This window comes from Montipora foliosa, chromosome 7, assembly GCF_036669935.1.
Source record: "Montipora foliosa isolate CH-2021 chromosome 7, ASM3666993v2, whole genome shotgun sequence".
In the NCBI taxonomy this organism is placed as follows: domain Eukaryota; kingdom Metazoa; phylum Cnidaria; class Anthozoa; order Scleractinia; family Acroporidae; genus Montipora; species Montipora foliosa.
Genome location: NC_090875.1, coordinates 29,005,180 through 29,030,179, shown reverse-complemented (window position 1 = coordinate 29,030,179; position 25,000 = coordinate 29,005,180). Strand labels below are relative to the sequence as shown.

General features: G+C 41.0%; 2 protein-coding genes across 5 annotated transcripts in view; both read left to right on the top strand.

The window, feature by feature from the left end:
- LOC138011723 (ceramide kinase-like) overlaps nucleotides 1-15,718 on the top strand; it is a 25,577-nt gene extending 9,859 nt beyond the window's left edge. For 2 of the 4 annotated variants that reach the window (XM_068858855.1, XM_068858854.1), the window contains exons 5-12: nucleotides 32-189; nucleotides 1,249-1,323; nucleotides 2,433-2,607; nucleotides 3,731-3,811; nucleotides 5,602-5,657; nucleotides 7,215-7,408; nucleotides 9,264-9,460; nucleotides 12,257-15,717. In XM_068858855.1, coding sequence (XP_068714956.1) covers nucleotides 32-189; nucleotides 1,249-1,323; nucleotides 2,433-2,607; nucleotides 3,731-3,811; nucleotides 5,602-5,657; nucleotides 7,215-7,408; nucleotides 9,264-9,460; nucleotides 12,257-12,332 — 1,012 coding nt within the window. In that variant the 3' untranslated portion in view covers nucleotides 12,333-15,717. Of the gene's footprint in view, nucleotides 1-31; nucleotides 190-1,248; nucleotides 1,324-2,432; nucleotides 2,608-3,730; nucleotides 3,812-5,601; nucleotides 5,658-7,214; nucleotides 7,409-9,263; nucleotides 9,461-12,256 lie in introns of all 4 variants that reach the window. The other 2 variants (XM_068858856.1, XM_068858857.1) reach the window with 2 other exon arrangements.
- Nucleotides 15,719-18,190: 2,472 nt separating this feature from the next.
- Nucleotides 18,191-25,000, top strand: part of LOC138010611 (cytochrome P450 27C1-like) — a 15,327-nt gene continuing 8,517 nt past the window's right edge. The window contains exons 1-4 of the mRNA XM_068857585.1: nucleotides 18,191-18,689; nucleotides 21,943-22,142; nucleotides 23,040-23,324; nucleotides 23,875-23,972. Of these exons, the coding sequence (XP_068713686.1) occupies nucleotides 18,229-18,689; nucleotides 21,943-22,142; nucleotides 23,040-23,324; nucleotides 23,875-23,972 (1,044 nt within the window). The 5' untranslated portion in view covers nucleotides 18,191-18,228. The remainder of the gene's footprint in view (nucleotides 18,690-21,942; nucleotides 22,143-23,039; nucleotides 23,325-23,874; nucleotides 23,973-25,000) is intronic.

Here is a 25,000-nt window from a genome sequence, read left to right as displayed (position 1 = left end):
TACAAGTGCTGCAATCTTTAAAACTCTTTAGGGTGGTGTGTGTTGGCGGTGATGGCATTGTGCATGAAGTTGTCAATGGACTCTTGGAGAAGTCCCATGGGAATGTTGGAATTGACTTGGTGGATGGTACAGTGTCCAATAACTTCACTGCATTGCCACTCAACATGCGTGTTGGTGTCATTCCTGCAGGTTGGCGTTTTTTCCCAAGAAAACATGAACAATAAAAAAAAAATCTTCTTTTATTTAATTTGACATGACTTGCAGTCTGACCCCAATATTATTAACTTTGTAGACCACTACCTATAATTCAGGTGTACCGAAACTTAAAGAGATCCTTTATATGACAAATATGTTTTTGATCACAAACAACCCCAATCTGGTTGTCATTTTTTCGAATGCCTTATTGTCGCTTACAGGAAGGACAAATCACTTTAAGACCTTTTAGTCAGAGCTAAGATCCCTTCACAACCTTGAAACCTAACAGGTTAATTACCGCGACAAGCATTGGACACGCGATCAACCTGAACTTGTTTGCTTGTAAGCGTCAGCGCTATCCCCGTGTGGGCACTGGATCTAGTTGACTAAAGAGAGATTGTGTAAGCACATGGAAGTACTGCAGTTTTTTAATTTTGAACCCGGCTTTCGAATAGAATTTCTCGCGCCCTAGAATATCCGAGCATTCTCTTATCTATAGAAAGATCATAAGCTCTCAGACAAAAAAAAAACATTTTTATTCAGACGGCTGTATTTCTTGTACCCCAAAAAACCAAAGCGGCAAGGAAGGTGACAATTATAGCGACCTTCAGACTGGAGTACAACGATCACTACGAGTACGCGTTACGTTCTTAGTTCTGAGCACGCGCATTTGGAAAATTTTTGTTCTTTAAACGTAATTCGCGTGCCCAGTACAGAACGTTTGTACTCGTAGTCGTTCTCGTACTCCAATGTGAGGGTCGCTAGCCCATTTCCTAGTTGCTGCATGCCTCAGTTTCAATACGCTAGAAATTTACAATAACTTAAAGACTGTGGACTACAAATGTTTAAGGTGGTGATGACAAGGAAGTATATATACAAGCCGGGGGCTTATGACCTATAGGCTCATCTTGAACAAAATGACCTTAATAGTAATTTAAAATTACCAAAGGTTATATATAGAATACAGTACTTTGATTAAAAAAAAAATAGTATGGACGAACACAAAGCGGCACAAACATTTATACTGTATTTCATCTTTGTTTCTCTTTGAAGGCTCAACAGAAGTAGTGGTTTTTTCAGCTCAAGGCATAAACGATCCAGTCACGTCTGCAATTCACATCATTTTAGGTTTGTAACAAAGAAGCATTACACTGAATCGCTACATTTATTATCGTAAAGGGGATGGCAAATTTTCGGCCCGGTTAAGGAAAGAAAGCCGGCAGTCGATTTTTCAGCGACGACTCTTGTAAGACCTCTACCGTATTGTTACACGACTAGCTGTAGGAGGTATATATGTAGGCCGTTGAAGTACATTCTTAGATAAATGTTATTTAAGCACACTCCTGTTTGCGATTATCCTCTCTTTTTACTACAGTATGTCATTTTACTCTCCCAACTGACATGTAATTGACCACTCAATGCCTAATTTGCAGGGTCAATGAATACCTTGTAAGAATTCCAACTGGCCGTAGGCAAACCTGGTAATGGAGAGATTAAGCATGACGTTTACGCCAAACAGCAAACGTTTGGAGTGAAATTAGGGTTTTGCCAAAAATGTAAGAACCCTGCTTGATATTAGCTCATTTTAGTGTCCTGTTAGCTCCATATATCAAGCAACTTCTCAAAGGAACGAGACAAGTTAAAATGAGATAATTCTCACGCTTTTATGATAAGCAGGAGCCTGCCGTTTCTCGTTGGTCGTTGGCCGTAAATAGAGACTTTTAGATCCACGTTTGCGGCTAACCTCAAACTGCTGGAAGTCACATGACTAGCGCTTGCCGTCACGTTCGAGGGTAAGTTTTGACGTTTTCAACGGCGGAAGGTAGGTTTTCACGTAAGTAAGTTACCTCAGCTCTTTATGGCATGGAAGTTACATTATCCCACGTATGAACGGGGCAGATATAAAAAGCAACTTTTTATCTTTCATTCCATGTGAATTAAACAATCAAAAGAGTCATGGTTTTATTTATTTCGTTGACTGAAACATCAACGCTGAGAATCGAGGAAATTCAATATGGCGGCCTCTGCAGCTTTGCACTTGTTTACTTAAATCTAAATGCACGAACTATCACAACTTCTAACGTCAAACCGCAAATCTCAAACCTCAGTTTGCGGTTAGCCGTAAACGTGCATCTAAAGGTCTCTAATGTCATGCTTAACTTCTCTAATAGCCCCGGTGCAAACGACACGTGCTTTGCACAAATTGTTGTTTAAGCTCGCATTTCCACTCTTAATAGGTCACACGATACCACTCGATATTTGTTCTCTTTGGAATGACAACAAACACATCCGATTCACATTTTCTCTCGCTTATGGTTTCTTGGGAGACGTGCTGAAGACAAGTGAAAAGAATCGATGGATGGGCCCTAAGCGATACAAATGGGGTGCTGCACGGAGGCTGTGGAAAATGAGGTGAAGTGTGTTTTCATTGCTGAAGAACAATAGTTTTCTAACAATAGACCGGAAGACCTTAGACAGAAATGACCAGGTTGCTAACCAGCGGTCTTCGTTAAAACAATGGTTTGCTGGGGGTGCTCAGTCTCGCGGGCTCAGAAAACCTGGTGTGCTTAGTTACCTGGCCTTTAAATGAAAGTGAGGCTGGTGTTGACCTTGATATGATACAAACCTCCCTCCTTTTGTTATGTTAATGATGTTGTTGTCATGCTAATTAGTAAGAATTTACATAAGAAAAGCAGTGAGGTTTCTATCAAAACAAGGTCATGTCCAGCCTCACTTTCATTCATAGGCCAGGTAACTAAGCACACAACTGTAAAATGAACTATTCTGACAAAGGGGAGGAGATGCTCGAAATAGGGCAAAACCATTGTCAAACTCTCGTCGGTTCTATGTGCCTTTGAACTCAGTTTATCTTGTGTGTTCATGCTTAAAAGTTGCAAGAGTTCTAAAATTGAAAGAAAAGTGTATTTCAAGTGCGGCTTAAAGACGAAAGAGCGAAGTGATCCTCTCGTCTATTCATCAGTCCTTTCACGCGAACACGTGAGCCCAACAAATTGGCCAACTCTCAATTGTGTGGCTTCGTAGCTCAGTTGGTAGAGCGTTGCACAGGCATCCCAGAGGTCATGGGTTGGAAGTGGCGTGGGTTTTACAGGTGTCTATATTATACAGTGACAATTGCTGAACTTGCCCAGTTCAGTGCGAAGATCACTTCTATCTTCAGTCCTATATTGTGCCATTAACCCAATATTCAGCACATTCCTCTCCCTGCTTGATCACAGATCAACTTTTGAGAGACAGTGAAATGGCGACTTCGAAGAAAAAAAAGTTTGCAACTGAAAGTAAAGATGTTTCGAAGAACAAATGTCGCCAAAATATTGTAGCAGACAAGGTTTCTTGCTCCCCGTCCTATCACGACTTTTATTTCAGCGTCACTTGTGAACACGAGTGGAGCTTAACACCCATCGGCAATCTCTGACATTTCTTCCCTATTTAAGGATTCTAATTCCTTATTTTGCTCTGGCCAATATTGAACTGCAGCCAAAATAATCTGTTATGTCCGGCCTGCTTTTGAATACAGATCTTATGACGTTGAAGTGAGTTATCTCCCAAGTCCTTTTGCAGAGCATCACCCAAGAGATCGAACTCACTGTAGGATCGGGTAGGTAGGCGCTTCTCTTGTATGAAGTAACTGTGTTTTGGCGCTTTGCGCGTGCGTTCAGCTACGTAACTGCTGCGTTTGGACGAGCGTGCTGTGTAGTGATTTCCCGCGAAATAAGACGAATTGACGTCAAATACATCACGTAGGGCGTAGGGTGTGACGTACTTCGCACATGCTTCATGGAAAATCGAACGGTTGCTCGTAGTGGTTTCTCTCTCGGGAAGCGTAGGAGAAACCAACTGCTCGCAGGGTAAGGAAAATGTAGCTCATGTTTTGAATAATAATAGAGTCAAATTCCCAAAAGACTTTTTCGCTATTGTTCTTTCCACCAACATGGCGGCCGTGACGTCAGGTCAACCAAAGAATAATGAGTAAAAGAGGCTTGTAAAGAATCTCGGCCAATTTCATTATATTCCGTCTAGCGGCAGGCCTGAGAAAGCAATGGTTAGTAAATAGTTATTATAATCAGCCTACAGAAGACAAGATCCTTTGAAAACTTTTGGTGCGAGATATCTCAGACATGAGTTAACCTTGATTTCCTCGAACAGCTAACTCCATTCGAACCCATGACGTTCGCGGCACCGGAGTCCTGCATTTTCCAGGCTTCTTATATGACAGTAACTTAAATTGCCAAGTTAATTTGAAAGTGTTTTTGATTTTCATCTTGTTTGCAATTGCATGTTTAAGCCAACCTTTCTGTTGAGCGTTCGGACAAGGCTAGCGTTTAAAAAATACCCGTTTTCTTCGAGCACCAGAATGACGGTGCCTAGCCATGTTTTTGGAGAGTTTTCGACTGTAACTGCTTACTTCTTTCACTTTTGCATAGAAGAAAAAAGCGTAGGAAATAGTTCTGCTTTTCCGTTAGAAGTAGGCCTGTAAGCAGGCTCTTCCGTTGAAAATGGCGCGCGGTCGAAATATAGGAGCTTGGGTTGCCAGTTTCTAAAGGGATCTAGCTCCTATATTTCGACCGCACGCGATTTCAACAGAACAGCCGGCTTTCAAGCTAGTTAGAAGTCTGTGGAACGCTCATAATCTCGATGGAAAGTGAAGAAGATTGCTATTATTAGTGACATCAGTGCATAAGCTAAAAGTGCCTCTATAATAAAAAAAACACTTCCTTTTTTTCTTTAGATTTTGAAAGTGTGTTTTGCTTAACGCCTGAATGGCAAAATTTTGTGCTTTGATTTTTATCCAAAGAGTCTTTACTTTGAGAGTAACTTTGAATTTCACTGTCTACCATTACTCACGTTCAAAACTGACCGCTTGGACCTCAGAGGGTTGGATCTAGTGACGCCATTTACTCACTATCTCAAAATTTCATTGTGTGAAGGCATCTTATTACATATGCAAGACACGACTTGAAAGTATGAAAGCACAAAACTCCTGTGCCGCATATTAATTTAACCGCGTAGACACGCATTGCATTCTTAAACTAGTGAGTCTTTGACGTCATTTTCTCCTCGATTCAACTTTCTCAAGATTTTAAAGTTAGTAATGGCGGAGCATTAAATAGGAAAGTTCCTGTTGAAATAAACTGTTAAATAAAACAGGTGTCTTACTGAAATCAAGGCTTAAAACTTGGGTCACTTAGTGTTTAGTTAACATAGTTTTGAAATCCAAAGAAAAAGGAGAATTGATTTTTTGGTCATAGTAGCATTTTAATGTGCAATTCAGGGGGACGTACCATCCCAAGAAGGATTAAGGCTGGGTTAGGGTAAATTTTTTGTTTTTGTTTCAAGCCATGTAATTCACTGACTCATATATTGTAAACGCTGTAATGTGTTCTGTAGATGTGAAGTGTGTCGTAAGGAGGAAAACAGCGGCGAATTGGCCATGGAAAACCAAGGTATGTCCAACCACCTTGCGACTAATACTCCGCTATTAAAACACTGAAGTTAGCATTACGGAAGCAGTGTTGGCGCAGTAGTTAGACCACCATTAGGGAGCTTTAGCAACGACAACGGCGACGGCAACGAGAACGTCAAAAATTTGCATATTTAGTAGGCAAAAACAATAGCTTTGCACGCTCTGCACGTGCGTTTTTCATTTTTGTCTATTTCTTTGCCGTCGTCAGCAAAACAACAACGTGAAATGACCAAATTTGTGTTTTTAGTGAGAATGTCAGCGCTTGAGGATAAATGCTCATTTTCTCCCCTAAATTGAGCGCTGTTCATACTTGTTTCGTTCTGGAGGGTTTGCCACACCTTTGTATATAATGCATGGGATAGTAGCGAAGCGATTACAATAACGCGAATTCACACTTAACGACGACGTTTTCGTTGCCGTTGCCGTCGTGGTTGCTAAAGCTCCCCATTGAGAGAGGTTTGAGAGCCTTCCACCTTAAAGAGAGGCACTCAAAAACCAACATTTGATTTTCATTTATAGTAAAGTTTCGTTCGATATAACGCGCGCCCTGACTGGTTAAAACAGCTTACTTTATGAGAATACAGATGCACGGCTGACGACGCCACTCGCAAATTTGTGACTTTCTCGTTGTCGAGTTGTCGTTGTAATCTATCCCGAGTAGATTTATTTATAGAACGCCTCCCTCGGGAGATTCAGCTCGCCCACTGTTGTAAAAGCCAATTAAAACGAAGCTATCTCAGCGTCAAGGGAAATATGGTACTTTTCGTGGGAAAAACCTGTTCCTAAAAATAAATTCACTCAGGAAAGGGTCGAGTCAAGGAATTAGTCGAGATAGAGGTTCTCCTGTCATCATCATCATTATTATCATCATCGTCGCCATCATGATTATTGTTATAGCATTGGAAAGAATAATTAACCATGCAAGACTTTGGGGCAACTGGCGAGGAAAAGAAAAACTTACCGAACCGATCGCCCTTACTCAAGGACATTTTTGCATCCCTTCGATTGCTCGGTGGTGAATACCAATCAATAGGGAACTTAAGCAACGACAACGGCGACGGCAACGAGAACGTCACAAATTTGCATATTTAGTGGGAAAAAACAGTAGCTTTGCACGCCCTGCACGTGCGTTTTTCACTTTTGTCCATTTCTTTGCCGTCGTCAGCAAAACAAAAACGTGAAATAGTCAAATTTGAGGTTTTAAGGAGAACGTCAGCACTTGACGATAGAGTTTCATTTTCTCCCCTAAATTAAGCGCCGTTCCGACGAATGTCGTTTTTGAGGAACTACCACACCCTTGTCATATTAAAAGGGTTGACATGTTTACGAAGTGATAACAATGACGCGAATTTATATTTTGAGATCACGTTCTCGGTGCCGTCGCCGTCGTCGTTGCTTAAGTTCCCTAATTGCGATCGTAGGCAGGTTTAAGAGTAGACGCCAGGTGCTGACACCCCTTGCATGCTACTACTCTTCCAATTGTAGAAACCCAAGCACTGATGAGCGATTATTTTTCTTTGGTCTCTTATGTTAACAGAATGGAAGGCGTTTCATGGCCGTGTCATTGGGGTAAATTTCTACACTCTTCCCAATTTGTGCGAGATATCTCCCGAAGGACCCTCGCCGAGCTGTCACCTGGGAGATGGATTCACGGACCTTGTCATTGTGAAAGAATGTTCAAGGTTTCAGATGAAATCACATATACAACGCAACTTCAACTATAAAGATCAGGTACAGTTCATCATTTACAGGAGCTGAAGGGCTCAAACCACCCTTGAACTGAAATTCCGGAGACCAAGGATGGCGCAGTTGTCAGAGCACAAAGTTGTCTGGATTCGATTCCCAGTCAAGGAGTAAATCACCCAAGAGTAAGATTACCCAGATTGGTCTAGTCCTCATCAGCGTCAGATAAAGGTCTAATTTTTAAACCAAGTTTTACGGGAAAATAGACAAGAGTTTTTTCACTCACGTGATCAGTAACCTTGGTTTTCCACCGAAACAAAAGAAAACGTTTGCATGTTAACAGAGCTCAAGTCCCGAAGGATTAGTTAAGCCGCTGTTACACTTTGAAAATTTTAGCTGAAACTTGTGCGCCAAGGCGCTGCGAAACAAGTTTCAGGAGGCATTGCACCGTGTAACATGGTCGGTATCGTGAAACTTTTTCAGTTGAACTTCCGTTGCGATACAAGTTTCACTAATAGGGAAGATATCGCTGACGTCACCTAGTGTCATTAATGTGCCAACCAGAGCTTCATTGGCTGTCGAAACAAAGGGTATTTTGTTCCTGTAGTTGGTACATCGTAATAGCAAAAGCAATGTTTCTAAACAGATACCTTCCGTATAGTAGAACCGCTCTTTAATTCTGGAACGGTTGCAGTAATCGCACTGGTGATATAACAAGAGTTTCACCGTGTAACACCACTTCGTGAAACTGGCCTCGCTCGGTCTTGTTACGCTACGCTGCGTAAGCCAATCAGAAACTGGCTAAGGCCATGTAGACCAGTTTCAACGTCCCCAAACGAGTTTCGACCTTTTATGTTACACTGTGCAACGCCTGCTGAAACTTGTTTCACCGCGCCGTTGCACACTAGTTTCAGCGAAAAGTTTCAACGTGTAAAAACGGCTTTAGGAACACCATTGTTGCCGCCGTTCCGTTGCTTAGGAACATCAACGTGTTCGCCATGACATCACGTCAAAACACTCTGTAGACCAAATCGGCAAAGTCATTGTTGTACCCAATAGACCATATTTACGATAGCCGCCATGTTGGGTTTTCTATTATCATGCAAATTAGCTACACACTTCTGAGGGGGCAAACAACACAAGTTCGAGAGGTTATAACGAACATCTTAGCCACACAGATGATTTGTCTCATGTTCATTGAATGTTTATCACCTAAGTAGTAAAACAGAATGCTTGCACAAGTTACTTCGATTTTTTTAACTGAAAAATTAGCAGATAACGAAGAAGAAAGTCAAAATGTCGGAGGCAATCAAAAGATATAAAATTATTATAAAAGGTACTTAATTCTAAATTCTAAAATGTACTTTTAGCAATGTTGATTCAATATTTCGACGTACCGATTTTCCGCAATTTGCCTTTATTCCAATGTTTGCCCCCCAGCATAACACATGGCTAATTTGCATGACAATTTGAAAAGCAACATGGCCGCTATCGTGAATAAGGGCTATTCAAACCCTTTTGGAATAAAACGTTTTCTTCCAGGTATTTCCATAACAAATGCCATTGCTACATTATAATGGGTATACAATGCACAAAGAATCTTAACGCCGGGAGAACAGTTGGTCTATTGTCTCTTTTCCAGCAAAATTTGGTTTAAAAATGGACACTTTTCTGACTCTGATCGGGAAAAACCTGATACCCCATTCTTACTCCTATGTAATGGACTCTTGCCCAGACTTGGTTTCACATGTGGGTTTGTTGGTTCTCTACTCTAGGGCCCGTTTCTCGAAACTTCCGAAAACCTTTTCGGGCCCGAAAAGCCATTTGTGAAACTCCAGCACGAACCCTGATAAAATATATTCACGTTAATTCAATATTATTTCTCAACGCTGTTTTATTTCAGTTTGCATTCCCCTTTGTCGAGTGCCATCGCGTTAAAGAATGCCACGTAAAGGCCTGTGATAAGTCTGGGTATCCTGTGCAAGGTTCTGATGGGCCTCTTCTCGATACTTACCTAGGAAGTCGCAATCCGAAAGACAGTTCTGTAGGCACGTGGAATGTGGACGGTGAAATTCTAAGGCAGCATTCTCTGTCACTCAGGTTCGTTCATTTGGATTGCAGCCAGTTTTCCAGTTAGTTGGCTCGATCGACTGCTAGGCCTGGCGTGAAACATTAGATAGATTCAGCATCACGTTTCACGCTTCACGTTTCACGTAAAATGGAGTGAAGCTTGTGAATTAAGCTTCGCGTGACCGACCCACGGGAACTCGGAATGGACCCTGTTAATTTTGAGTGTGCAGTTAACAAAACAACAAAAACTCGCAATTTTTAAACATTGTTTGTATAAAAAGACGCTATGTAAAATATGAAAACTCTTACCTGCCAAATTTTTGCGACTTTCGATGAAGCTGTTTTGGTAGTCAACAGAGAGTCAATTTGAGTTCGTGAAGAAAATTGTGGTAAGGAGTCAGTTATGAACGATCTGTAACCATGAAACCTAATTTTTGCTTTTTCAATGTGGCTATTCGTACGGGACCCGTACACCAAGCTGTTCATACCGGAGTCTTCTTAGAGCTGGGGTTTTTGAGTTTAAAAATCTCCTTATTTGGATGTAACGTAGCTCGTGCATTTTCCCGCGCGTGTCTATGTTTGGGCATAAAATTGGTGTCCCCAGCTTTGTTCCAAGGAAAAGAGTTGCATGCTACACACTTCTAGGTCATGTGCTACTGCTGCGTGGCTATGTTGTTCAAGGTTAGGTTAGAACCGGTACCTGTAGTAATCATTCTAAGAAGACTCCCGTATAAATAGCAATTAGGGAGTTTAAGCAAAGACGACGGATACCGCAACGAAAACGTTAGTCTAAAATATAACTTAGCGCTATCGCAAGGTCTTGTTCACCTTGTAAAATACAGGCGAACTATCCTGTAACTGAATGGGTACGAACGCTGTTAAAGTCAAAACAAAAAATGACTGTTTCAATGTTATATGCTCACGTTGTCGTCAAAACCTAAAATTTGGTGATTTCACGTTGTTGTTTTGTGGAGTGCGGCAAAGAAATGCACGGAAATTCGTGTTGCACGTGCAGCACGAGTATTTTTCCTTTTTTAACCAATAATATTCTTGCTTCGTGGCGTTGCCGTAGTCGTAGCTGTTGTTTTTGCTTAAACTCCCTAATATTGTTCGCTGTACGGCTCCCGTACGTTTTTGACTTGCCGGAAAATGGTTTTCGGGGTCTTTTTTTTTTTTCACGAACACCTTGTTATTTAGAAGAACAACAAGAAGAAAATTCCACTTATACGGCAAATGCGCAACGTAAAAACGGCAAGGGGCAACCGGAAAACGTGAAAGACGGCGGGAAAATCAAACAAGTTTCTTTTACTCTTGGCAGAACGCAAATTTCAGCCTGACGATTGTCGTTTGACGAAAACACGATGCTAAATCTTCTTATGAGTTTCCGTGGAGTGGTTGTTCACCATTTATCGAAAATACTGAGGAAAAAAAACCCGATAATTTAACAATTATTCCATGATGAGATGGTAAATAGCCAACGAGGCGCGTAGCGCTGAGTTAGCTATAACCAGTCTCATATCCAACAAGCGCGAAAGGAATAATTGTTTTGTTAAAGTCCTTTAAACTCCTAAACTTTGGAAGTAAGAAATGCGAGCGAAAAAAGCGAGCAAATCTGAGCGAAATCGAAAAAACTTGATGAGAACCGATGCGATGTTGTGTAACACCTTGTCGTCAGACAGACACAGGCTCATCTCAAAAACATTTCTTACCTTTTCGCGTACTTCTATACGTCGGATTTAACCCAACCGTCCAAAAAACTTTTTTTTTTGCTTTATTCAGAGAGAAATTTCGCTTTCCGGCGAAAAAAACTTTTAGCTTGGCAACGCTTGGATCAATCATTTATCATATAAGGTCAAACTACGGTATATGAGCTGATAAACGAGATTGAGTGAACCAATCAGAGCACGAGAATTTTATTATCCGAGGTTGAGAATTTAGTAATTGTTTTAGTATAAATACACAGGTGATTATTTCAAAAAAGAGAAAAAAAAAACATTTCAACGCGAAATCATCTTCACTTACAGTGGCAAAGGTCGAGGTGATTATCGGCTGATAATCCGAGATAGCGAGCCAATGAGAGCGCGCGATTTTGTATAATCACCTGTGTATTTATACTAATTTCTATTAGCCAGTATCAAAAAGACCATAATACGCTTTGTTTGTCCCTCCAAACTTTGCATTAGCATTGTTTTTATTTTCTCTTAGGACTTATAATGGTCCCAAGAGAGATTGAAAACAATGTTTATGCAACATTTTGGAGGGACAAACAAAGAGTATTAAGGTATTTTTGATATTGGCTGAGTAAGCCCATTTTAGTGTGCGGGACAGGAAAATTTCCAAAATTTTTTTCAATTTTGATCGTGGTAACGAGCCAGTAAGGTTAATAGACCATTTTCGAATTCTCACGGCTAGACTGGATCTAGCATGAAATGGAGGCTAATGCGGGCAAATCTTTTTACACACAAATTAATTTGATCCAGTCCAGCCGTGAGAATTCAAAAATCGTCTATTAAGACAAAGACAAAATAATAATTTATAGACCTCTCGTAATTGCGGCCAAAAAAATTTATTTTGTTTTAATGCTAATGAGCCTTTCTAGCCTCGCTACGACGAGCGAATTTCAAAAGAATATTTGTCTAAAAATGAGGGCAGTAGGTCTAATTAACATAAATACAAAAGAAGGTAAAGTTGGTCGCCATTTATGAAAGTGGTCGCATGCGAGAACAACCTTTCTTATTAAAGAAGGTATGAATAAGCATTTTTTGTTGACGAGCCAAGAGTCGTTATTTACTAATTTGTTGATTGTCTCCTTTTATTTACCATCAGGGTCCACCGGCAAATTGTCACTGTGTTTGGAAATGGCATTGAGGATGCTGAACAAAAGTGTTGCCTTCGTAAATAGTTATTATTGTTATTGTTATTAATATTATTATTTATTATAGTTTTTATTATTTATTTATTTATTTATCTTAATCTGCAAGCAGTTTTCAACCGAGCATCGAAAGTTATTTTTTAAATTTTTTGTATCCCACATCTGCTGATTGGCTTGAGTTTCCCTATCCTCGATTTTTTTTATTCCGCAAAGTCAAATGGCCAACTTTCGATATATTAGAATTCAGTCCTAAACAAAAGGCATCGTCTCGAGGCTCTGGGGAATAAACTCATACAAATCCTTACATTTATTCCCCAGAGCCTCGAGATGATGCCTTTTGTTTAGGACTGAATTTTAATATATCGAAATCGGGCTATATCAGCACCATAAAACGTAGATGTTACGTTGTGTGATTGCAATTTCGCTTCTAAATGGCCCCACGAGTTGCGTATAGTTGACAAATAGGCAATTTCCGAATTCATGTGGGCCTCCTCGTCAAAGCGAGTCTAAGTGCGAAGTTTTTGTAAAAAAACTATTTTTTTACAAGGAAAACTTCGCACTTAGACTCGCTTTGATGAGGAGGTAAACGTGAACTCGGAAATGGCCAAATGGTAGTGTTTGCCCCGCGGCCAAGCTTTCAAGAGGCATGGGTCTAGTCCTGAGATGACGTCACAAGCTGTTTGAAAGAATTTTTGCACATGAATGCAAATCAAATTTCGTAACTTCATCTCGGGAACAGGACAATGTATCACACATGCAAGTTCGACTGTGGTTCGAGCGACGTCGGATTTTTCTTAAATTTTACGGTACACTCAAACTGGAATAATTTTTCAGTGGGTCAATAGAAAAGAAAATTATTTGAGGCTTGAGGCACATTAAAAACTTGGCACCACAATATCGGCCAATCAGAGGCTATAGCGCAACCAATTGTGATTGGCTCGCACGCATTTTAATTTCCCGCGCATCCTGCTGGCTGCATGTTTTTGCTCTGGTTGGCTCTTTTGATTGTTCGTATCTACTCTGATTGGCCAAAGTTGTTTCTGTTGCCATAGTTCCAAGACACAACGCTAAGTGATTGGACAAGAAGTCTTGCACCATTTTCTTAAGCAAAACCAGACACGATTGTAACTAGCTTGCTCGCATTTTCCCCGCGTTTTCCCGCCGGCTGCATGTACTCGTTTTAAATTCATGAAACCTTAGACGAACATTTCCGTGAAAGAAAAACCAGTAGTCGAATAGATTGATTTTGTTTTTCAGGATCTTCATTTCGAAAACGGGAAAGAGGGCGTTTTCTTGCTTCTTTCGTATGAAGACCTCAACGAAAAATCTCGAAATAACTGAATAACAAGTTTCGCTTAATTAATATGTTGTTTTGTTTCTGTTATTAGCGGATTGGGTGTCACGAACCGAGGCATGAAAGTTTTATTTTTTTCCCCGCTATGTATCATTTATTGAGGTATAGGGAAGATATCTTTGACGTTACCTATTTAACAATTAGATTATGAGCTCAAGATTTCTATGAGGTGATAGTTGATGAGGCCGAAGGCCGAATCAACTATCACCTCATAGAAATCGAGAGCGAATGATCTAATTGTTTTAGTGGAATTCTTACTAAAATTTACTTCAAATAACGGTTTCCAGTTATTTCTTGACGTATTATTAAACTTTGCGTCTGAAAAAGATCGCTCGGATTGAATTGCCATTTAAAATGTAAGTTGTGTGCGCGAGCGCATCAGCTTTTTCAATAATTTCAACTTTTTTGAAAGTCAAGAAACCGTGAATGTCCCTCGTTTAGACTTCTCAGAAATGTAATTACCCATTTGCATCCAAATTTTCCTCCAAAACGTTCTTAGCGTCGTTATTTCCAAGACGACCTCCAGCCACTGCACACTAATGGCTAATAATGTTCAATGGCTCAGCCAATCAGATTACAGCATTTGCATTAGTATACTAGTAGAATTCTGAATGTCATTTATGTGCCAACCAGAGCCTCATTGGCTGTCGAAACAATGGGTGTTTTGTTCCTTGTGGTTGGCAAATTTGAAAAGCAAAGACAATGTTACCGAACAGATATCTTCCCTATAGAGTGTTTTCACGTGACGTCATGGCAGCCATGTTGGTGTACCTGAACAATGGAACAGCGGTCATGTTAGTGTACCCAACTAATCCTCCGGGAATTCATGTCTGTTATCATGGAAACGTTTTCTTTTGTTTCGGTGGAAAAACAAGGTTACTTACTGGTCACGTGAGTGAAAACACTCTATACACCTTCCTCTAAAATGGCCATCATTTAGTATTCTTTTGTTTGCTCGCAAATTAGCCCTTGTTTGGTAGTTCAAGGTTTAAGAACGAGGCTAATTTGCAAGCAAGCAAAAAAGTACTAAAATGGCGGCCATTTTGGAATAAGGTGTATTTGTGATTTAAACATTAGGGCCGTTTATACGAAAGAAAATAAACCGCGGCTTACTCTGGCTGCCGCCCACATAAGACGCGAACACCCTGTATAAATGGTACAAAATCTACGTTCACGGCTTTCTCAAGCCGCGGCTTATCCTGGCCTGGGAGTTTATACTCGTATAAATAGTTTATTTTCTCTCGTATAAACGGCCCTACTGTGTTATTTATTTGGTAAAGGATAATTTGTTGGACTTTATTAGTGTATATAAAAAGAATTAACTGTGAATAACTGAATGTACATTCTATGGAAATGAAGAATTGTTTTGATCGTCAACACTTAGAAGGAGATTTAATAATCTTAGGCCACAATTAAAGCTAATTAAAGTTGGCACTAAAGCGTTTAGGGTTTACACACACACAAAATTGGCACGGCACTCCAAAATCGTGGCACGGACCAATGTTTGTAGTGTGCACACCTCCACAAATGTGCTCGGTACCTGTATAATTTCTGGCTCAGGTGCCCAACTTGCCTTCTGTTTGTTCTTTTTCCACACAAAACATTTACCGTGCCGTGCCCGAAAAATATAGGTACGATACCGAGATTTCGAGAGAGTGCCGTGCCAGATTTTTGTGCTAGTGTAAAGCGGGCTCTAAAACGCAGTTTTCAACTAGCATTGCAACTTCAGAACTTTCTACAAACGATTTACTACAAGTAGCTAAATGCTTTTCGTCTTTACCCATGCCTAATAATTAAAAGCAGTTATTTAAAGACCCTGAGTGTTGGTCCGGCCGGAGTTGAACCTCGCGACCTCCCGCACAGTAGAACCGAGAAAAACGAAACTAGGGACTTTGAGATCTCCGACGGCTACGCGAACGAAAACGTCCCTTTTAATTAATGATAAGGCCCGGTTCAAACGCCGTACTTCACATGAGCCGAATCGAATTCGAATTTAGACCGACCCAAAATAATTAAGCCCGGCTGAATTGATTCAGACGCCGAACTTAATTGCACCGAAATTAATTCACAGAGGCATACTATGATTGAAGAAAACTGCAAAGTTGTAATAATTTCAGCATTTGATTCGGCTCATGTGAAGTACGGCGTCTGGATCAAAGCCACTCCACATCCGTAATCCCCGGCTAAGCCAGGCGGGAAAAATTGCTTAGCCGATCCGAATTAAACCGGTCGTTTTGAATTGATTCAGACGCTGTACTTCACATGAACTTAATTCAATGAATGGGCCATTTCCGAGTTCATGTCTGCCTCTTCTTCAAAGCGAGTCAAAGTGCGAAGTTTTTGTAATGGTAATTAGTTCTACTTTACATATGAATGGAAACTAATTTTCACAACAAAAGCTTCGCACTTAGACTCGCTCTGAAGAGGAGGCAGACACGAACTCGGAAATGGCCTATTAGATTCGGCTCATGTGAAGTACTGCGTCTGAACCGGTCCTTAAGCAACGACAACGGCGACGCCAACGATAACGTCACAAATTTGCATATTTAGTGGGAAAAAACAATAACTTTGCACGCCCTGCACGTGCGTTTTTCACTTTTGTCCATTTCTATGCCGTCGTCAGCAAAACAACGTTAAATAGTCAAATTTGAGGTTTTATAAAGAACGTCATCACTTGAGGATAAATGTTCATTTTCTCCACTAAATTAAGCGCCTTTCCGACCAGTGTCATATTTGAGGGACTGCCACACCCTTGTCATATTAAAAAGATTGAAATAGACACGAAGCGGTTAAAATAACTCAAATTTATTTTTTGAGATGACGTTCTCGTTGCCGTCGCCGTTGTCGTTGCTTAAGCTCTTTATTCCTTTGTAGCGTTCTCGCTGACTTGCCACGCGGCTTTTGTTTAAATAATCGCTCTAAGGACTTCTACCACGAAAACGTACTCATTTGTGCCATAGACTTATCGGGGGGACAAAAAGTTTCTCGCAGACGTATAAACTTCTCCCATAGTTAAAAGAAAGAAGAGGTTGTTATGACACTCGACAGGTCTTTTTGTTTCATGTTTTGGTCTGTATTTTTGGCCTTGACGGTGCACAAAACACACCTTTTTTCGAGAGGATAACCAATTAAATCTTTCGATTAAATTATGCGGAGCTTATTTGCGAAACCGTGCGAAGCGAAAACAAAAGATTAGGGCCATTTATACGACAGAAAATAAGCCGCGGCTTACATAAGACAACCCGTATAAATGGTACAAAATCTACGTTCACGGCTTTCTCAAGCCGCGGCTTATCCTGGCCTTGGAGTTTATACTCGTATAAATAGCTCCTTTCGCGTATTATGTACGCCGCGGCCAGAGTATAAGCCGCGGCTTATTTTCTCTCGTATAAACGGCCCTATTGTTCTCGCAGTCCCTCGATTATCAATGATTCTCCTAAGAAGTCTATTTAACAGTTAGACCGGCAGCCCTTGCGGGCTACGGGTCAATGTCCGATGAGTCGAAGTCGAATGGGCTATTACCTCGTGGCCCTTGAGGGCGAAGGGTCTAATTGTTTTAGTATCACCCAACTAGTCGGACAGAAAACGCGCAATCGAAGCCCTGCAAGCGACGTCAGGCGGCTGTTAGTGTCCCAAACGAAACGATAAGACGATGGAAATGCTCCATGTACACTTTGAACACCACACGGTTATCGTTGAGTTCGGTTTGGTAACGAGTCTTTGTTTGTGGCTTGGTAACTTTACCATACCGAACTCAACGGTCGCCGTGTGGTGTTCAAAGTGTACTAGGATATTTACCATCGTTTCATCTTTTCGTTTGGGACACTAACAGCCACCTGACATCGCTGTCAGGGCTTAGATTGCGCGCCTAGCGGATTGAAACGAAACAAGATTTGCCCTTGAATTCTATGGTGGAATTGTGGGAACATTTTATCCAGGAATATTTGAGCGGCTACTATACTTTAACGTTAGAAAGTTCGTGGCCCTAGTTTTGCTTTCCTTTGCCCAATATGCCGTATGCAATCGTATTTTTTTCGTTACCCAACATAAATAATGTGATTATGTGAGAGAGTAGTTTCTTTTATGGACAAATTGACGCTAGCACACACTGTTTGAGGAACTACACAATGAGTGAATGAATGAATGAATGAATGACATAGAACATATAAAATGTTCAGACTGCGGCAAATGAAATACATGAGAGTTAGAAATCATCGTAGTTAAACAGCAACTTAAGGGGTTGGGAAAAAGCCTGAATTTTTTCCAGTCTTTAACGGGGCAACGGTGGAACCCGACCGAACACACGCATCTTTGCCAAATGGGTGCTGGTCACTCAGTTTGTGTTGTATAACAGGTGAACAAATATATGAACATTTCACATATCCTTTGTCATTCATTGGTTCACCTCTTAAAGGATAAGAAAACAAATCAGAACCAGCTTGTCTCAACGCCATCATTATTTAAGTAGATTGAAGTAAACCGGGTCTAGTAGAGGCTATCTCTAGCCTCTTGGACACTTCGTTGGTCTTGAAATGATATTGGTAGTGGACATCAGAGTACTTGCTGCCAAAAATGTTCTCTATAAAGGTATTTGCAACTAGAACTTGCCGCGATCCTTTCAAAACAACGCGGCATTTCAAAAGTTTAGGAGCTTTATGGCGATCGAAGACAACACATGCAGCATTCCAGGAGGAAAACGATGCGTTGCGTGACTCTGCAAAAATACAGGATCATGGCGAAGTGCGACCTTTTGAGGACATACCAGGCCCTGAGAAAAGCCTGAAGAACATGATTGATTTTTATCGTCGAAGCGAAGGCTTTACCAAGGTATACAAACATATGCAACTCCTGTTTGAAGAATATGGCCCGATTTTAAAGCACACCTTTATGGGAGAAGGTGTAGTTCACATCATTGAGCCTGATAATATCGAGAAAGTCTTTCGCGCAGAAGGAGAATATCCTCGCAGACCAGTGCTGGATTTTTGGATGGAGTATCGAAAAAGGGGGAATAACTTTCCTGGAATTGCAGTTTTGTGAGTAGTTTAAATTTTGATTAATATAGCTTGTAACAGCGGTCAGTATAAAGAAGACTACAAACTGTGGCTTCAGCCTTCATTTTAAACTCAGTCTGCATGTTATACCCGGTCTGTAGTCTGTAGTCTGCATTTTATGTTGACCGGTTGTAATGGTAGGGAGAATTGAAAACACTGCTTGCCACACCCCTCTCCCCTGTAGTGGACTACCTCTCAAATGACCACTTTGACCCCTGAGAGTAACACTTTAAAATTCTTGGTTTTCACGTGACGTCATCAAATTTAAAAAAATAAGGAATTTTTAATCCTTTTGATATTTTAGTTTAGTAAGTTAATACTGAACAGCTGAAGATTTATCTTTTTACAAATTTTCAGTCTGATAGGGTTTTTCCTCTTGTGATAAAGCAAGGTTGAATTTCTAAGCTTTTGCGTGATGCGATATTAAAATGGCAGCTGAGGATGCTGTCACATACATGTAGGTCAAAAAAGTGATTTATCCTCTGAGATTTTGCAATCTGAACAGTCCTTTTATGAGAATAAGTACTCATATTTGTTTATGAGCCCTCAGAAGATGACTACAGGCTTTTTATAGCAAAATTTTGATGACATATGCAATTGTTAGCTTCCGGTCACCATATTTGTGCCCCTCGGAGGGACACAGACATGGCGTCTCCACACAAAGCCTTATCAATTTGAGTAAAACATTTCTTCAAATATCTCCCACACCAAACATTGCACAGAGTGACCTGAACCTTTGTGAAACTGAATATAATGAATATACCAATATAATCACTGGTTGTACTAGGAATGCCAACAACTCTAATTTACGACCTAATCGTGTCCATACTTCCTTATTTCATGACTCATTTTTCAATCGCATTGTTCCTCTATGGAACAATATTTCGTTCGATATTCGTGAAACTAACGTTCTCTCTACCTTCAAAGACCATTTATTTAACTACTCCTTTAATAAATTTATCACCAATTTTGACACTTCTAGAATTCAAACATGGAAAACTGTCTGCCCTCATTGTCGCTCAATTGATAGAAAGAACTGTTGTTAAATATTAGTCTTTGTTTATCTATGTTTTAGTATAAGTATACATTTATGGGGGCTGGCCTCGCTGGATCTTTGAGTCCGTATGTTAGTCCCTCATTCAGAGCCTTTTTTCACTAAAGGGCACCCTGCAAGCAGAGCCTTTCTTTTGCTCCCTCGATTTTGGTGTTCTCGAGAAAGGCTCTGCATGAATCGAGTAAGATCTTTATTGAATATGGGCTGCATGTTGCCAGGATACAGTCTCGAACCCAAGCCTAATATGCCAGATCTCGCCGCCATCTTGGTTTTTCATGGAACAGCGGGCTCAATTATAACCATCGGTTTTGTCACTAAACGGATGCTTGCACTGGAAAAACCGGTTTGACGAGAGAAAACGAGATTGACTAGTCCAGCAGCTCGGGCTGCGGCGGCTTCAAAGAGTTGACGCAACTCGGGCAGAGCCTACTTTTGTCCTCCTCAGTAAAGAAAAAGACAAAAGTTTAAAGGAGGCTCTGCTTGCGGGGTGACGAAATGGAAGTTACTACATAAATAAATAAATAAATTATTAATTAATTAATTAAATAAAATAAACTGTTTGAATATTTATCTTCTTTCATCTCTTTGATTCTTGACTTTATTTGTTTGATGGTTTTGCTGATGGTGTGACAGTGAAAACCGGCAATAGATTTTACTCTGTCTAATACCAGACGATTTTACTTGTCAATGGAGGGTGTCCTTAGAAGGGCCTTTGAGGTGTGAAGCTATAACCCTATTTTCCCATTGACCCCTGAGAGTGACACTTAATAGATTTTACTCTGTCTAATGCCAAATGATTTTACTCATCGATGGCAGGTGTCAGGACATTTAACCCATTGACTCCTGGGGGTTCTCCATTGACGAGTAAAATCGTCTGGCGTTAGACAGAGTAAAATACCAAGTCTGGCCGGTTTAGGCCGGTTTGGATGTCAAAGGGTTAAGGTGAGAATATATCATATCATATATCTTCATTTACCCTCGGATTTTTAGAGTAGCTTGGTGTAGCTAATTTCTCCGAGCATTTACCCCCCCAACCATGATACACCATAGAAGACAGACCACAACACCGGGCACTACATGCCCTACTCTTTGCGACAAGTGTGCGGGTTCTTTTACGTCCCACAGGATTATGAACATTGAAGGGTTGTGAGACGGGACCTCCGGCTTATCGTCCTTATCCGAGAAGACTAGAGAGTCTAACCATTTGCAGATGTAATTACAAAGGCAGCACTTTCTCCTCAGTTATTTAAAGACCCTGAGTGTTGGTCCAGCCGGAGTTGAACTCACGACCTCCCGCGTGACAGCCCGGTGCTCAACCAACTGAGCCACCGGTGTGCAGTATGTGGGCAATGTGTTTACTTGTCCAGATAACTGGCACTTCAAAATATGTACATTCATTTCATTCATCAAGTCCTTGACAGGAAGAAACAACTCCAGCAATATGAGCTGCTCCCAACAGAGTGACTTCCAAGCTCAGTTGGTAGTCAGCATTGCACTGGCGTCGCAGAGGTCATGGCTTCCAATCCCTTTCGAGCCACCTGAATTTTTCACGTGGTTTTGTCTCATTAGATGACCAGGTGATATATCATTTCTAATGTCAAGGGAAGGATGGTATGATTCAGGAATAATTATGATCTTCACAAACTTGCTGAATAAAAAGGAAAAGGAAAGGAAAGGAACTTTATTTAAGTGTCCAGTCGTTCTAGCGCTGGAGCACTAACTGGGGACACTGTAAACTGAAATTAACAGTTAATGCAAATCAAGTCAAATGTTGGTTTTTGAGGAGAGGGGAAACCAGAGTACGGGGAGAAAACTTCTCGGTGCAGAGTAGAGAACCAACAAACTCAGCCCACATACATGTATGACGCCGAGTCTGGGAATCAAACCCGGGCCACATTGGTGGGAGGCGAGTGGTCTCACCACTGCGCCGTCCCTACATCCCCTGTAAATGAATAGTTCAAGTGGGCTATTATTGCGGCTATTAACCCATAAACTCTTGAACTGCCCTTCATTGACGAGTAATTGTAATCTTCTAGCATTAGATTAGTTTTCAAATTAAAACTCTAGGGCCGTCAGTTTTCTTTGTAAGGACTGCTAATTCCCTTTAAAAATATTATATACCATTAACTTAAAGCTGTGTTCCTTGTAAATGATTAATCATTTTAAACTTTCTTGCAATAGACAGGGGCAAGAATGGCAAAGGCTGAGAAAGTGCATTGCTCCCAAAATGATGCGTCTTAAAACTGTGGAAGAAAACATCGACAATTTTAATGCTGTTACCGAAGATGCCATTGCAAGATTTACAAAGCTGAAGGAAGCTTGCGGGCCAAATCATCATATTCCCAACTTGGAAGATGAATTGAAGAAATTCTCAACGGAAAGTAAGTAGTCAGGCGACCAGAAAAATTGCTGTTGTCATGTGAACACACTGCCTTTCATTTTGAATGCTTTAAATCCTTTCATCTCTAAACCTTTCACGCCTAAATTGGCCTTCAGAAACCAGCCATACTTAGTATTTTACTCTGGCTTAAATGCCAGACGATTTTAATCGTCAATGGGGAACCCCCAGAAGTCAATGGGTTAAAAAAAGGCAAAAAAACTGCCTTTTTTTTTTCTAGCTCCCTTCTTAAAATTTCAGCTCATTTCTTATTAAAGAAAAATCAGGTAATGGGTGTGTTGCAATGGAAAATGCTGCATTGTTGTCTGACCACTGGTAATTTTGGATGTTTTCTTGTCATATCATATCATATCATATATCTTTATTTACCCTCAGATTTTTAGAGTAGCTTGGTGTAGCTAATATCTCCGAGCATTTACCCTCCCAACCATGATACATCACAGAAGACAGACCACAACACCGGGAACTACATGCCCTACTCTTTGCGACAAGTGTGCGGGTTCTTTTACGTCCCACAGGGTTATGAACATTGAAGGGTTGTGAGACGGGACCTCCGGCTTATCGTCCTTATCCGAGAAGACTAGAGAGTCTAACCATTTGCAGATGTAATTACAAAGGGAGCACTTTCTCCTCAGTTATTTAAAGACCCTGAGTGTTGGTCCGGCTAGCCTGCGAGCAAGCTCTCTTTCGGGGTGGGTGGGCGGGCGAGGAGAGAGAAAGAGAGCACCCCGAAAGAGAGCTTGCTCGCAGGCTATGGTCCGGCCGGAGTTGAACTCACGACCTCCCGCGTGACAGCCCGGTGCTCAACCAACTGAGCCACCAGTGCGCGGTGTTTGTACAAATTATGTGATAAAATGTGGTAAGCTGTCATTATCTGTAGGTATAGGAACGGTAGCATTCAACACACGTCTGGGGCTGTACCAAGAATCACCACCAGAGAAAGCCGTGAAGTTCATCGAAGCCGTCGACACCTTTATGGTTCAAACACAAAAGATTATGATGAGTGGTGTGAGTACGTTTTTACGACGTTACATCGATACTCCAGCACTAAAGAAATTCTTCAAGGCCTGTGACGATATCGTAGAAATTGGGGAGTATTTTATCAGTAACAAAATGAAAGAACTTAAAGAAATGACGGAGAAGGGTATTGAACCATCTGACGAAGGTAAGACTTTAATTTTCATTACGGTGGGGGCTGGGGTGGGGAGAGAGAAGAGGCTACCCTTGTGATATAATTATTGGGTAACCTCTCGTCATCTCTGATTGATATGCTGTAAACAGTGGGATTTTGGGATTGGTTGCATTACTCGGGGTGTTTAAGGCGCTGAGATGCTGCCCGTGTGTTCAACCATTGCACTTTAAAGCTAAATGCATTGGTGCTCATTTTTAAAGTCACTCAAGCAATATTTGACAATTATTCTACGAGGGCGCGCTGGATATGAAGTGATAGATGACGAGCCGAGTTGGTTATAATCATTTTATATCCAGCAAGCCCGACTAGAATAATTGTTTTATTAAAATCTCCATGATGTTCCCGGGGGTATTATTGTCGACAAAAGCGTGCAGCCGGTGTTGAATGCGTGAAAAGGCGTGTGAACGTAATGTGTTCACTTGTTGGGGCTTAAGATTAATGACAAAAATACGAACCAATAGACAAATTACTGTACTTTCGCCTGTTCTAAACTCACATATCCGTTTGTTTGAATCCTTCATAGTGGTTCCCCTGTTGACATATTTGCTCACTAAGGAAAAACTGACCCTGGAAGAAGTAAATGGTTTGGCAATTGATGTTATTGCGGCTGGTGTCGACACAGTAAGTGCAATTGACAGTTCTTGCAGCAGTGTTAACAGAGTTTCGTGAGCTTTCAGAAAGGCCACGTGTTCTAGAATTCCGTTAGGCGACCTTGGAGCGAGCGAGGAGAAAAGAGGTCGATTCTGACTTCACTAACACGAGGAATGAAAAATGAAATATTTTATTAGGAGCGTACAGTCAGCCATCTGACAATTCCACATAGTAAACTTACAATATAACGAGCTAATTCTTATAGGCAACAGACAATGAAAACATAACGTACCACGCCAGATACAAAAAAACACCAAAAAACCACTCCTTATTTGTGGCCCAAAAAGGTGGAAGCGTATTCCTAATCTAATGTAGTGGCACTGAAGCTCAAGGAAAAGGTATCGTACATTACCCTACCATAATCAAAACAAAATAAAACAAAAAAAGGATAGCCACCAGCTGGCCCCAGTTGTTCAGACGATGGATAACCGTGGATAACTCAATTGGTTTTGATAGCGTTTATCCCCTGGATAGAGATTTATCCGGTGGATAGCGCTATCCATCGTTTGAACAACTCGAGCCAGAGGGACTGACTGACGTAGAATGACAGAAATCACCCGCCAAAATCCCTAAATAGTCACCCAAATCACATGACCGAACCCAAGCCTCTCAACCCAGCCGTCAGAATATTAGGGAGCTTAATCAACGACAGCGGCGACGGCAACGAGAACGTCATCTCAAATTATAAATTTGCGTTATTTTAATCGCTTCGTGACTATTTCAACGTTTTTAATATGACAATGGTGTGGTAATTCCTCAAAGATGACACCAGTCGGAACGGCACTCCATTTTAGGAGAGAAAATGAAAATTTATCCTCAAGTGCTGACGTCCTTCATAAAACCAAAAGCTTGGCTATTTCACGTTGTTTTTTTGCTGACGACGGCAACGAAATGGACAAAAGTGAAAAACGCACGTGCAGCGCGTGCAAAGCGTTTGTTTTTACCCACTAAATATGCAAATTTGTTACGTTCTTGTTGCCGTCGCCGTTGTCGTTGCT